The sequence below is a fragment of the Egretta garzetta genome, unplaced genomic scaffold (genome assembly GCF_000687185.1).
Source record: "Egretta garzetta isolate BGI_Z169 unplaced genomic scaffold, ASM68718v1 scaffold88, whole genome shotgun sequence".
Lineage (NCBI taxonomy): Eukaryota > Metazoa > Chordata > Aves > Pelecaniformes > Ardeidae > Egretta > Egretta garzetta.
In genome coordinates this window covers 245,387-260,253 of record NW_009260408.1, presented here as the reverse complement: position 1 = coordinate 260,253, position 14,867 = coordinate 245,387, and the positions used below count along the sequence as shown (strand labels likewise).

Below are 14,867 nucleotides of genomic sequence, written 5' to 3'. Positions count from 1 at the left end.
CACATATGAAGAGCAATTTGAATTGTAGGGATTGCATTTTGGCCTCACAGGAAACAGCCCATGGCTTACAATATTTCTTTTTAATATCAGTGCGGTTTGTTCTCCATTCTTGTAAAACAACACAGTAGCAGCTTCATTTCCTCTGTCTTTGATGCTCTCCATTAAACACCATCGCAAACCCTTCTCCTTCACAGACCTGCTCCCAAGCTAAGCTCTCTTGGTACAACTTCTGAAATGTAACGACTAGTCTACCCAAATCACTGTACCCACCGCTAGACAAAGTAAGTAAGCTCTAAACACAGTGGTTTTCCTCCTGCTTCTTGAGAATTCTCAACAACACTCACAAGGTCTAACTAGATTAACTCTAGAAGCATTTAAGTTTCCTTTAAAGATTGCAGATGCAGGATTGCAAAGGTAATAGCTTTGAAAGTTTATTTATTTATTTATTTATTCACCTCTATAAAGGTGCCTCTGGCATCATCCTGCCCCTGTACTCTCAAGGTGTTTCATTCTAGGATCAGTCATACACAGCTCATTCTACAGAAAGTACTTGTTATTAATATCTTCTAGTTACAAAACATATATAAGAGTAGGTGTTACACCACACAGTTGTACAAAGCTGATCAAAAGCTACAACAAAGTAAGTAATAGTTACCTGGTCATTTAGACAATCACTATTACAGGTAAACAACCTAGAAGAAATCTGCAGGCAGGCCAAGAGAAGTCCATACAAAGCCCGACAGGTCCAGAGGCCTCTGTTGTTAACTTCAGACAAAGCCTGTGGCCTCTTACAATACATGGCAACACCGTATCTACTGGGCTTTTCCTTGAACACTGGCCTTAGGATAGAGATCTGAAAGTCTACAGCTGAAAAGTCTCTAGTCGAATTCTGAGCTTGAAAAAACCTTTCAAGAATTTATGTCTTCAGTTCAGAAGTGGACCTCTGGCAAGTGGTGGGGACTGTGATGCAAACCCTTTCTCTTCGAGATCAGATATTCAATTCAGACTAGATTAGAAGGGATTTTGTTACTCATCAGGCAGTCTCTACGACAAATGTCTGAATTACAAATTTGCCATCATACAGAAAACAAACAGGCATTTTTATTCATTGCAAAAGAAGAGCAAAACAGAAGATTTCACGGCTGCGAAGAACACTGTAACACCCTCTTTGGTCCAAATGAAAGCTTACTTCTCACCAAAACGAAGTGATCATTACTCCTGAAAGGTGCTCACTGCTCCCTCTCTAGCTCAAAATATAGGAAGAAACAGTCTCCAGAACAGTCAACATAATCCTCAGTCTCTGCCTGCATATCCAAACACAAAGGCAGATTTAGACTGAGGCTTACTGTCTCTGACCTCTCTCCATTTCAATGTGTGTGTTACTTGACTCTGAAAAAAATGACTGGTACTGATAATAAAAAGACACCTATGAAATCCATATAAGTCTTAGCTTAGCCTTTACTCTTGCATGTGTTTTTCTTGTGAGGTTCTCTTATTTCAAGAGATAAATTAGTATCAGACATGGAGTCTCATAGCTCATGAAGAGGCAACATGACCTTTACTCCTATTATCTTTATGAGATTAAATTATGAGATTTTAATTCCACCCTAACATGCTTCATGTTATTTCCAGGCACCGTCAACACAGTCATTCTCATTTACCTCTATGCAGAGTCATTCTGGGATTTGGTGAAGAAACTTCCAGCTGATAACATTGTGTAGACAGGCATTAATCAGGGACCACTGAGCTAAGCTCTCTACAGACAGAATGCAGTCCAGGACCACAAAGACTAACTTCCAAGATCTGCTCTGGATATTTTAGCAAACATTCTCAAGTTCCGAGTCTACAATATATAGAAAAGAGGAGACCAAATTTTTCAGGACTGTGTCTTTTATTTGCAACCCATCAACCACATTGATTTGGGCTACTCATCTTGAAAGAAAGGGAACAGGACAAAAAATATTAATTAACCTGCAGAATTTTTCAAAAACCAAAATTCCCCAAATAAGTTAGGATTTCCTGCCTGTCCTGTGTAGTGTAAGTATTACAGAAGCAAGGACACTTGCTTACAGATATAAAACAGATCGGAAAACCCCTGCCTTTGTGATTGAAGAATGTCTCCACCTTTTAAACACTGGAAGTTGTTATTGATTTCCCCACCAGGTGGAGTAGCATGTACGGTTTTGATGATTCCTGCAGACATGTGATATATTTATTTGGAGTGCATACTGTATTTTTAGCTAATATCAATGAACTATCTCTACTCTGTTCAGTAAATCAAAAATTCAAGCTCCAAAGACTGAATAAAATCACAGATAGAACTAAGAATCATCTTTCTCTCCGCAATTCTCCAAGACCTTTCATAATCTGAAATAAGCTTTTTTTGAGGTTCTGCTCACCCTCAGCTCTTCACCTCAACTGTTGTCCAGCAGAAATATCCCAAGTTTCAGAGGACGCAGACATTCAAGTCAGTGTCAGAAAGGCTTGACAAGAATCATATGGTCATAGCATAATCCAGGTTGGAAGAGACCTTGAAAGATCATCTAGCACAACCCCCTGTTACCTTCAACTCAAAGGTGGGTCACCTATGAGATCAGACCAGGCTTCCCAGGGCTTTATCCATTGGGTCTTTAAAACATCCAAGGGAGCAGACTTGCACCACTGCTCTGGGCAACCTGCTCCAATACTTAACTATCCTCACAGTGAAAACGTTTCTCTTTATATCCAACCTCTCCCATTTCAACTTATGCCCACTGTTTCTCATCCTCCTGCCATGTACCGCTGTGAAAAGCCTGCCTTCACAGGAAGGCTGCTATTAAGCCTCCCCTTCTCCAGGCTACACAGGTCCCGTTCCCTCAGCCTCCCCTTACAGAGCAAGCACTCCAGCCCCTGACCACCTCTGCTGGATTTGCTCCAGTTTATCACTGTCTTTCCTATATTAAAGGCACTTAAAATGACACAGCCAATCTCTGCTGTGAACCAACGCATTGTGCCACCACTCTCCTGTCTCTGCTAGTATTGACAGCTCATGCACAGGCTAACTCATGTTAGATGGACTTTATACTTTTACGTCAAGTGTGCAGCAATATGTAGAGGAATATTTGTAACTTCAGGACCCTGGAAATCCTGAATTCTAGCCCAGCCTGTGTCACTGAATTGCTGTGAGGAGAGGATTAACTTCTTCAATTTCCACACTGTTTCCATGCAAGGACGTGGAAACATACATCTCACAGCAAACATATACGAAGTTCACCCCAACTCGGCAAGTCTGACTTGAGACAAACACTATTCTTTCTTCATTAACGTGACAAAAGAACACATCCCCCAATGCCTTGGGATCAGTTTCAGAAGCAGGTGTGATAGGGTGGGACCTACCCAAAGCTTTCATCTCAAACTGCATTTTTCCTGGAGAAGGCAGGATGACGCTAGACGCCTTCAGCAGAAACCCAAGCAGTGCTTTCTGGCAACGAATGAAGGTGGGCATGCACATAAAGAAATCAGGATTGGCATCAATGCAGCGCAGAAATGAAAGTGGGGGCAGAGTACTGGCTTTCCTCAGATGTAAATTACTTCATCCCACATGCAACAACAGAGAACAGGACCTGTGATTGCTGCCCTTCTCAGCAAGCAAAAGGAGACAGTGCCTGTGCAAGACCAACCACAACCACGACCACAACCACGACCAAGACCAAGCCAGCTCTTCAATGAACTATATCCCATATATGAACTTGAGCTACATATGAATGATGTATCTCCTACAAAGTAGCAACTACAACTAGTCAGGGTATCAGGGGGGTGAGCAGAAGCTGTACGATTGCTTAAAGCAGAAAAGAAGTTGAGGGATTAGTCCGGCCAAAACTTAAAGGCAGCAAACTGGAAGAATAAAGAAATGATGGTGCTATTGCTTGTTACTAATAGCTAGTAAGTATTAGTGGTTCTTAGGAATGAATATCTCAGAGTATTATGTTTTCTTTACTATCTTATTTCAAGACAAAATGTAGGTCTGCTTTTATTTTAAATTTACTCCTAGGTCTGAATGAGACTGGTATCTTCTGATGCACCTTAGCAGTCTTCCAGGGAGACTGTGCTACAGGGGTTTTACCCAGCAGCATCAAGTGAGGGTGAGAAGTGAAAAGTAAGAAGAAAAATACCACATGAAAGCTCTTCTGTCCCGGCAGGTGCTGGAAATATTTAGCATGGGCATGCTAATTAGGCATTACAGTAATGCTTTCAAGCCTAAGATCTGATCATGTTAAATGCACAGTGAAAAAATGAGACTTTGTATGTGAAAGCATTGGTCTGACTCCATACCTTTGCCGATTTACAATAAAACGATCAAGTTACACCTGGAATGCCAAAACCTGCGGTGCAATCACTCTACCACCTTAAATCTGCCTTTGCAGCTTTTTCACAGCCGGGTACTTCACAAAGACACTTATGGTAAGATAGGATGCTGTGTTGGGAACGTATGCCAGTTTTTATGACAAGGTTCCTTGTCATCTGATCCATGAATTATCAATAGCAGTGTTGTTCCCAGCTTTAGCATTATCTGAAAGCCACTGTCTTATAGTAGATGGTGGGGGAATAGGTTTTGGAGCATTAATACAATTGTCTCACAGCACTTTGCTACTAAAAACAGTGATTAGATGGCTTTTTAAGATACCAGCTTTTCATCACCTGATGCTCATGCATTGTAGGGGGAAGGCGATATACTTCCTTACATCCGTACCATCTTCCTAAAGTACAGGCATATTTACATAGCCTGTGAATAAGCTACATATTTTACTAAGCCTGGCATGACTACGCCTACAACCTCACTGCTAAAAGGCATCTTTTACATAGGGAGATAGCTAACTGCTGCACTTATCCCAGTGTAACTTCTCAGACAAGACATGGGAAGTTCATATACCTTAAATTATGGAGTTTGATCGGTTTATAAAATGATTTTATGTTGCATTGCCTGCAAGAACAGGGAAAGTGAACTTTGTGGCATTGGTGTTGTTTTCTCCCTCTAGGCTTTCATGTCTACAGGGCAAAGATGAGCCAGGTGTAAACATCCAGACATCTGCACCCAAGCTCTCTGGAAAACATCCATACTTCAGCCACTGTGTGGGACCTGACTGGTCAGCACTGGCAGTTACCTGGGATTAGATGAATAGGATTCTTCCTCAAAGCTTTTAGCATCTTGTCTACTCGAGAACGGGGAGAAGACCAACCAGCCCTGAGAGTCCGGATGGATAAATGCTCCCAAGAGAAAGAATCAGGATTTTCATCCCAACAGCCAAGGGGCCTGCCAGAAGCTCTTCAGCCAGAGAGCAGACAAGAAGGATGGGGGACAGGGCCACTGGAAAAGTTACCTAAAAATCTTTGTCTGTGGTGACAAAGGGCAGAGGAGTTGTCCACCAAGCAGAGCACTTGGAGATGCAGGTATCAGCTTGTAGTGGCTTTAACTCATTTTAGGGAGATATTCTGGAGACTGAACCCTTTTTTATTGGCAAAGAAGTGCCTGGCAGAATAGTTACAGTTGCATTCCTAGAGCCCCTTTTCCTTTCAGAGAATTAGTTCAAAGGAAGAAAGAATAAAGGAGTATGTATTTCGTTTTCTTCCTTCTACTGGGATCACTAGGAATGCTGAGAGGAAATTCAGAAAAGCACACCTTTTTTACTGAAATCACACCAGAAATTAACTTTTATGTGTTGCTCTGGCCACCTAGTGCATGTTGTAGGCGTCTTCTAGGATGGTCTGTGTGAGACCTACATGAAACAGAAATGGTGAGAACTATTGAGAAGTGAGAACTTTACATAAATTGGTTTATGTGCCAGCAGATAGATCTGAATGCACAGGTGGTGAGTGAGAAATGAACAAGCAGAAGGCCTGGGAACAGTGCCTAGGGAATTTGGGAAGGCACTCACAAGCACATCTGAGTTTTCACTCGCATCCTCCATGCAAAGTAGAGCATGGGGCTAGAGCCTACTCTTATGTGAAATACAGTATCTCAATGCCAGCCTTGCACACAAGCCCAGACATATAATTTTTTTTGTGAGGATGGTCACTGCAGGGGGGTTGGACTAGATGACCTCTAGGGGTCCCTTCCAACCCAAAACATTCTATGATTCTATGATTTTATGAAAAACAGGGGCAGGAACTTAAGAGTAAACCTGCAGTGATGCAGACTCATTCTCGTGCTCCTGGCAGGAAGGCAATTGGTCTCATTATCTGCATCCTCAGCAAGTTTGTGAGGACACCAAATTTCAGAAAGTGAAAGGCTGGAGAATAGCACTGCAGTCTGAGGGACCTTAGCAGTATGGAAAAAGGAGCCAACAAAAACCTCTTGAAGTTCAAGAAGGACAAATGTTAAATTCTGCATCTTGGATGGAGCAACACCATGCAGCAAGACATGGCCTGACTCACCACAGAGAAACTCTGCAGAGATGGACCTGGGTGTCCCAGTGGACAAGTGGAACATAAACCAATAGGATGCCCTTGCAGCCATGAAGGCTAACCGTACAGCAAGACGCACAAAGAGCACGTCAAGGGAAGTAATCCTAGAGATACTCCTTTATTTGACGCTCATTTGGAATACTGTGTCTAGTTTTGTGCCCCCAGTACAAAAGAAACAATAACAAACTGGAGAATCTAGGAGAGGGCCACTTAAATGGCTGGGGGCCAGAGCATGTGACATGCAGGGACAGAGGCAACCAGGTTTGTTTAGCTCAAGAGGGCCAAGGGGGAAATGCTAGCTGCTGTCCTCACCTATCGAAGGAAGAGAGTGGATGGAGCCAGCGTCCTCAGCAATGCACTACAGAAGTATGAGAGGCAATCACTGCAAGGTCAAACAAGGGAACTTCTAATTGGATATAAGAAAAAAAATCTTCACGACAGAGTGGTTAAGTACAGGGACGGGTACCTGGAGAACCTGTGAAATCTCCCTCCTTGGAGATTTTCAAAACATAGTTGGACAAGGCCCTCAGCAACCTGATCAAGCTTTGAAGCTTGCCCTGCTGTGAGCAGGGGGCTGGACCAAAGATTTCCAGGAGTCCTTTCCAAAGAAGATTTTTTTATCACCTATACCCATATTTCCAATATCATTTAACACTGTCATAACCACCTAGTGTTAAGTGCTGGTTCCAATTTGAATTTCCAGTTCATGGAAAATGTTGACATTTGGCAATTACTTTTAATTTTAACCAAAACAAAAATAATTTTTTTTAAAAATTAAGGATTTTTTAAAATAATTGAGATTATAGAAAGTTTAGCATATTGATTTAAAAATATTTTTATATTTGTTTTATTCACAGATTACTTTTTTAAAAGATCATGAATTTATAGTAGCATCAGATCCTCATTAATGCTAACTTCATTGTTTAGGAGGAATACTTTTATTTTTTTGTATTTGAACATGCTCTGGGGGAAGATGTGGCTTATTTTATTTCGATCAACCATACTGTAAGTTGCAGCAAACTACCTTCTATCTTCTCATGGCTATTTATTGAGAATGTAGCAGAGACATGATAAGCTGAGGCCACTGAACATGAAAACATCCTTCATCAAGATGTTAATTAGCTGTTGATTTAAACAGCTTTTTTTAAGGAAGACGACTTCTAGTCATCGTTTTGGATAAAACTGCTCCATTTTCCCTTAACACTTCGTGATTTCATAATTTCTCTGCTTCTCCAGTACGATCGCCTGGCTAAAGAAGCCTTAATTTCTAGCGCAGAAGAAAAGCAGATTCCAGAGGTTGAAAGGGGTGGGGTGAGGTTAAAAAAACCCAAACAAACCAAGCCAAACAACTTTCAGTCTTTATTTGTAAAGCAGAAAGGGACATCTATGGCCATCTTTCTTTTCCTACCAAGTCACTTCTGAAGGCTGCCTAGTTTCACCAAAATTGTTCCTGAGGTCCGCAGAGCTTATTCTGTTGCCTTGCTGGCAGACCTTAGAGGTCAAGGAGGGAGCCATACTGCACTGCAGCCAAATCTGGTGTGATGCACCACAGTTTACGGCCGTTGCTCCATTTGAGTCTCAAGATCCATTGCTCCAAAGCATAAAACTATGCTGGAACCCAGTTCTTCCACAGTCTGAGGGAACAGCTGCAAAAGAAGGGCTGCAAGGAACCCAGCTAAAGAAGAAGTCATAGTGCTGAAACACCAGCTTCACTGAAGACAGAACTTAAGCTGACTTAACTTGCTGCACAGGAACAAATCGGCAGCGTACACAATTTCCTCCTCCCGCTGGTATCTGGAGGTGAGAGGAATTTCCTAGTTACAAAATTGACTAATTCCTCAAATAGTCTAATGCCATACAGACAAATACACATACATATATTTTAACCCAACTAACTAAGAAGTCAAAATGCTAGTACATTTGGTTAGAAGAAACCAGTGCTGAGTTTCTATAACTTGGATTTGTCCTCAGTGTGTGCTGGACACATTTCTGAAGTCTGCTGACAACAAAAGCATACAAACATCTCTGCTGTCAGTGGGGTATGGAGGAGGAGCAGCACTGATTTCTGCTTCTGTCATTTGACTTCCTCCCCCTTCCATCCCACAGGGTTGCCAGCACACCTACCCAAACCTGCACTGCGTACCATTTCCATGTACAGCCACCCCTAGTGACCTGTGCTCTACTCACCTACCTCTGGTATTGGGGCAGAAGTCCACCCCACAGACAATCTACAGATACAGTTCCAAACAGTATAGTATGGTACTTGTTTTACTGGTCTGTGAAGAAAAAGACTGAAAACATCACAGGACATGCTAAGAAAGGCTGTGAGAGGTTCCAAAATACTCCAATGTTTCTGAATGTCAAGGTTGCTTCTTAAGCTCCCAACACACGTTCCTAAAAACTTTCTGATGCCATCAGGTACAAGCATCATTTAACTTCTGAAGCAAACCTTTCTATCCGTCACTTGTGGCATATTTCAAAAGTATAGAATCACAATTTTGTCAGTGACCTGGCTTTGACAGCATTATAGCATTAAGACCACACATACCATAAACTCTGACACAATCTGCCCAGTGCCTGCAACTTCAACTACATATGTTCTTGTTCCTGGTCTCTGTAATGCTCCAAATATAAAAAAATAAAAAATTAAAAAGGCAATCTTTTGGAGAAAGCACATTGTTTTACAGCTCATTCCTTACCTTAAGTACAAGGAGGGTCTATTTTTCTAATCAAATTGAATTTAATGATCAGCATAGCTCCTGGGTATTCAAGTTTACAGTAAGGAGCAAGCTTAGAAAGCAAATAGTAAAAGCATTAAATTTCCTTTTTCACACAAACCCACAACTGCCTCATCCCCCTCACAGAGGTGCTTAGCAGCTTTCGCATTAGCTTCGCTATAAGACAGTCAAGCCCATCACACACACATAGAAAGTTTGCTAACATTTCTCCAAGAGGTTTACTTTCTATTCCTGGTTGGTTACACAATTATTTTGATACAAGACTAAAACCAGCCAAAATTTATATCTATTCAATTTGGGTTTTTTCCCCCACTGCATCTAACTGTATGGAAAGGCCCGATTTGGTTAGCTGAATCTCAAGACCACATCAGCAGTGAGAAACAACCGAAACACTAGTGCACCAATACGCATGCTACCTTTAAATAGGGAAGGAAGGGCTGTCTGACTCTTCAAAAGGAAATTCAAGATCACCAACCAGAAGGAAACCAGAGTGATTATCTGAAGAGCCACTTAGCTGTTTGCATGTCCTGCCATTTAAAATGCAGCCATTGCTCTTCCAGTCCTCCCATTCCATTTTCCTCCCTAAGAGTCCTTGAGCAAGTCCAGACTTGCAGGAGAAACATGTCTTTGACAGCCATGCATTTATTCTTCTGAAAATCAGTTAGGTACCAGTTCATGTTGTTCCTCAAGTGCAGTTTAAAAAACAGGCATACTTATATACTTTTATGTATAACAAGCACTGAGTAAAGTTTAACTTGCATTTAGGAAATAAATTAAATAAATCCAGCTATTTTTCTGGAGTTAACAGAAGGACATGACCAGCTCAGCTCATGTACCTCAGTTTTATTTCAACAGACATGTCTGTCACCTTTGCATGTTTGTGTGCCTGATTTTGCCTCTCCCATTCACAAAAAAAGATCTTCCAGCATAAAATTATATAGCAATGTACAGCATAGAATAATCTGGTTTGAACTGTCAAATGGCATTTACTCAGAGATATGGTTATGTATGAAAACCACAAGTAAAATGGCTTTGTTGTGGTATGTTGGAGGAAAAAATACAGTTAAGACTCTTTCTATTTCCATATACAACTTTTATTGTAATACCTGTATTCTAAGTGTACAGATACAAATATAAAATGACCCATAACAGACTTTAAACCTGCCCAAATAGCAAACTGAGAAATTCGTTCAATATTAGAGCCAAAGTTGACAGGACTTCAACAGGTCATAGGAAGCTTCCCCAGTCTCTCTCCAAGAACAACCAGGATCCACCATATTTTTGGTCCAAGATGTATGCTTTAAGTTGGCAGCTGAGTCTATGAACGAGTGTATTTACCCCAGATGTGCAGCATAAACACAGAAGCAATAAAAAGAAGACTCATGACCAAAACTGGAACAGGCCCACTAAAAATAAAGAAAAAAAATGCATTAACATAAAAAAAAAGTCTGCTTTGTCCAAAGGCCAGGTGAACTCATCAGTTCATAAGCAATTGTACAAAAAAACTCTTATTCCATGCCCACAGAAATACCTTAAAGTACACAGAAATGAGATAGCCATCTCTACCAAAAACTGCTGCTGCCCCTATGTTTTTAAAGATACAGTTTTACACACCCTAAATATTACATAAGTATAAAGCACAATATAATAACAAACCCCCCCACTTTTTTAAATGTCATTAATGGTTCACTGTAACTCATCGTTGTGAAAACAATCTCTGGAAAATTATCATCTGTATTTACAACTCAGATAGCCACCTGAGCAGAGACATAGTCAGATACAAAAACCAACAGAGTCCTCTAGCGGCTAGTAAAATTTTGGCATAAAATTCACATTAGCTGTTTTTTTCAGAGGTTTTATTTAATTTGAAAATAATGGCAGCAGTGGGTGAGAGACAGGGTCTTTGTTTTCTTGAAAAAGATACGCAGAACGTCAACGTTAACTCCATCATTAAATCATTACCTAAAACACATAAATTAACAAGTTTCTTAACTTTTTCCCTTCCCACTTCTACATATTGTTTAGAAATTGTGTCCTGATGTTTTAAAAAAAACCCATTTAATCCTAGGGTGCATGTTGAGAGACTAAATCAGCTGTTTACACTGTTCTGAGACACAACAAATACACGCACTATTACATGCACTCAACACTGCTTCATACCACGCACTTCATACAATCTCATTTCTGATTTTCAACCTGCTATAGGGAGAAACACCATGAATTCTATTATTCAGCATGGATTACCCTCCAGGCTACTGTTTATAAGCAGGCAAATGTTACTTGAATACACAGTAAAAAAGAAACTGAAAATGGATTGAAACAGTTTACTAACATGTTTTTCCATGATGTCATGGTCCATGTACTTCAAATGTTCATAACTATAATCTTACACTGAGTTTTAAAACTGAATCATTATCCATCATGCTTAGACTTAATTTGGATATGGAGAACCCTGAACACAGACATGAAGCATTTAGCAAACAAACCAATGACAAAACATGCAAAATAGAAAAAAGTCCACACACCCAGTGACTACATAAGCAATGCCTATCAAGGGACATCTTTCACTAAGCAACAGAATGTACTTCTTAATCCCCAGTGTGTTACACATATCTGAAGTTTATGTCCTACATAATGTAAATAGTAATGAAACCAGGTGCACAAAGCCCTTACACTCTACCTGAATTACTATTTAATTAATTTGAGCCTTTAGTAGTAGTAATATCTAAGCTACTCTTTGCCAAAGGCACACGGGAATACAAGGGAGTCTGTTTGTATGTGGTGTAGGGTTTTTTGGGTTTTTGGGGGGTTTTTTTTGTTTTGGTTTGGTTTTTTTGTTTGTTTTTTTTTTTTTTTAAACACGCAGATGACATTGATCCCCCTGGAGAATAATCAGCTTTCCAATACTGACACGTATATCTCATTTCCTCCAGTCCCAAAGACAACTTGCTGAAACCCTGCACTTCTCCATACACCTGAATCTTTCCAGCCCACCACGCAGTTTGAATAAATAAAAAATAAAATAAATAAAACAATTCAGGCACCTCTAAATATTTGGTGCTGTGCATTCTCAGAATGTCTTTCATAAGGCTGCATATTACACCATAAGCCAAAATTGACTCTCTATCATGGCTCCACAGGAAACACTGCCTATAGCTCTTTAAGCAAGAAAGCTCAAGACAAGATGTAGGAACCACAGGTACCAAGCGCCACCGAAAGAGCAACAAATTTGGGTTTAGTTCTCTTTTCAAAGTATGAGATGCTTGATCTGAGTTTTAAAGAGGAAAAATGTCATATCCCACTCTCAGCCAGATCCCCCCCAGCTCCCTTTTGCTAATATTGTTCTTAAAGACATATATATTTTGTAGCATCCTGTATTTTAGATAAATGTACTTTCCTGAGGTGAACCAAACTTGCTTATTCAACATATTATTTCTGATGTTGAGTACAGATACTAAATACCTGATGCATCAGAGGTATAATTATGCACAATAAAAAATATAAAATCTTTGATCTAGAGTGGAATTCTGATCATAACTAGCATGAAACAACCTGTTCTCAAGTGGTTTTATGTATTTTTTCATAGTAATTTTAAGAGCTTGTATTTTAAACAACATAAGAAAACACACAAAAAACCCCACCCCCCACCAGGCTAAGTTTTCACACTGCTTTATGCAGTAGTGATCACAACCATTTTTAAAAAACAACTTCACTGAGCACTTTACTGAGGCAACCGCAAACCCTCTATAACCCATTTTCATTCTTAAGCCTACTGAATAGGACAGAGATCACAACATATGTAGAAAAATACATGGAAAGCTGTAAACAAGAAAGCTACTCCCAAGCCATGGTTCAGAAAATGTTACATGTAGCGTGCAGGTGATTTGTAAAGCCAACTCACTTTTACAGATTTGTTTCTTCCATTAAAAAGCCTGACCATAGAGCTACCCACGGTAGCTTGCAAAAAAAGCCACTCCCAGTGTTCCAAAACCTTAAAATTTGGAACCACTGTATTGCAACATAAATAAACAGGAAAATCTATCTACCAACCTGCTTGTATTGAAGATTAGAACAACTGCGTGGCCATTCAATATCAAAAGTGAAACCAAAGGATTCAGAAGGAAACTTACTGAAATTGCTAAAGCTGCTTTGATAGCTTGTATGACAAGTCTACTGAAAAAAAAAAAATCTACCTAATGGTAGAACACTTTGTTTTTTCTGTTTGGTTTTATTAATTCTTTTAATTGAGCTTTAGTAGACTAAACAACACAGAAAATAGTTGCCTTTTGCCTATCTGCATGGATTTGCTCTAGAACACTACTGTTGCTCACTGTCTTTTTCTTTTCTTTGCCTTGTATCCTCTTTGGATTCAGAATGGAGAAAGTGAGACCTGCAGAACCACCACTACTTTGGTGGTTTTTATCTTTTAAAGTGTCAAGCACACGTGAAAATGAAAACACGTAAAACAACTTCAGAAGAAAGATTACTTGTAGAACAATCACTAACTAAACTATCATCAGCCCATCCCCAAAAGTCCTGTTTGTTCAGCCAGCAGCAGCACTCTTAAAGGGCTCCAAAGTAATGGATTCTAGAAAAAAGAAACAACAGGGACTGTCTTGAGTCTCTTCAAGCCAGTGAGAAAAAGAAGACATGAAGCGTAACTCTACAAGAAGCACAGACTCCCACTCAGGGTATGACTTAGCACACACTCATCAGCCGAAATACACCTTCAACTTTTGTTAGCCAAGTATTAGACTGCAAAGCTTGTTTGGGAAATGGATCTGAATGACTCAAATTGGCCAAAAAGTAAAAACTTTGGTTCTCTTTATAGCTTAAGGGACACTACCACCAGATATTTGACCATAATCTTGGAATATTCACCTTGTAAAAAGAGAAACCTACAAGGTATCGGAATGCTATTAGTTTTGCAAGCTTAGCTAACATAAGTCATCCTCAGCTTTTTAACAAAAACACCTCAGATTCTGCAAGCACATGGCTTATCAGTTACATTATGTTTTCGGGGGGTTGGGGGGGCACAGAATCACAACATACCTATTAATGAAGAAAAAAAAGAAGTTTTAATTAAGAGAGAACAAAAACATGCACGTACATGCCTAAATTCACTGTGACAGGTAATCTTTCCCCATTTCACGAGGGATTGCTTGCAGTCTTCAAAGACCACTTAAGGTAAGTCTAGACAATTACAAAATATAACTCGCACCTGCCTTTTTAAAGCTGCCATAACTTTAAAAACTACCTCTCTGGGTTTGCAGATTAAATAAAATACTTCATCCCCAATCTACCTAAGCAGCCATCGATTCAGCATGTTCTCCCATGCAGACCAGAACACCGACCTCTCGATTAAAAGACTGAAAGGTTACATAAATAGGTGAAACACACAGCCCCCATGCCTGCCACCACCCATATACCCAACTTACACTTTGAGACCTGGAGAGTCCTCAGTGTAGAATCGCCACATCCCACCAGTACCTGTGGAGGTGGCACGGCCTGCGCTTCTTGTCCCACAGCTGGCATTCTTCCTTTAGGGGATAACGGAACGAAACAAAGGCCAAAACACGTTAGCAGGCCGCCAGCTTCTAGCACTAAGCGCCCCGCAAGACTCTGCAGGAGCAAGACGCTGGCGTCAGCCTGTACGCGGAGGGCATCCGCCTGGGTAGCCGGGGCACC

The 14,867-nt window shown here is 40.4% G+C and overlaps 1 protein-coding gene across 1 annotated transcript; it reads right to left on the bottom strand.

Annotated features, from left to right (window-relative positions):
* Window positions 1-10,241: 10,241 nt before the first annotated feature.
* SEC61B (SEC61 translocon subunit beta) lies at window positions 10,242-14,845 on the bottom strand. Its single transcript, XM_035899008.1, has 3 exons — window positions 14,835-14,845; window positions 14,618-14,719; window positions 10,242-10,585 (listed from the first exon to the last, which is right to left on the bottom strand). Exons 1-3 carry the CDS (start codon window positions 14,843-14,845, stop codon window positions 10,498-10,500), a joined length of 201 nt encoding a protein of 66 aa, XP_035754901.1. The 3' UTR covers window positions 10,242-10,497.
* Window positions 14,846-14,867: the final 22 nt, after the last annotated feature.

Coding starts and splice junctions, on each gene's coding strand:
- SEC61B (XM_035899008.1), bottom strand. Junction 10,586..14,617: donor GACTCTCCAGGTCTCAAAGT/GTAAGTTGGGTA, acceptor CTTTATTTTTAG/TGGGCCTGTTCCAGTTTTGG.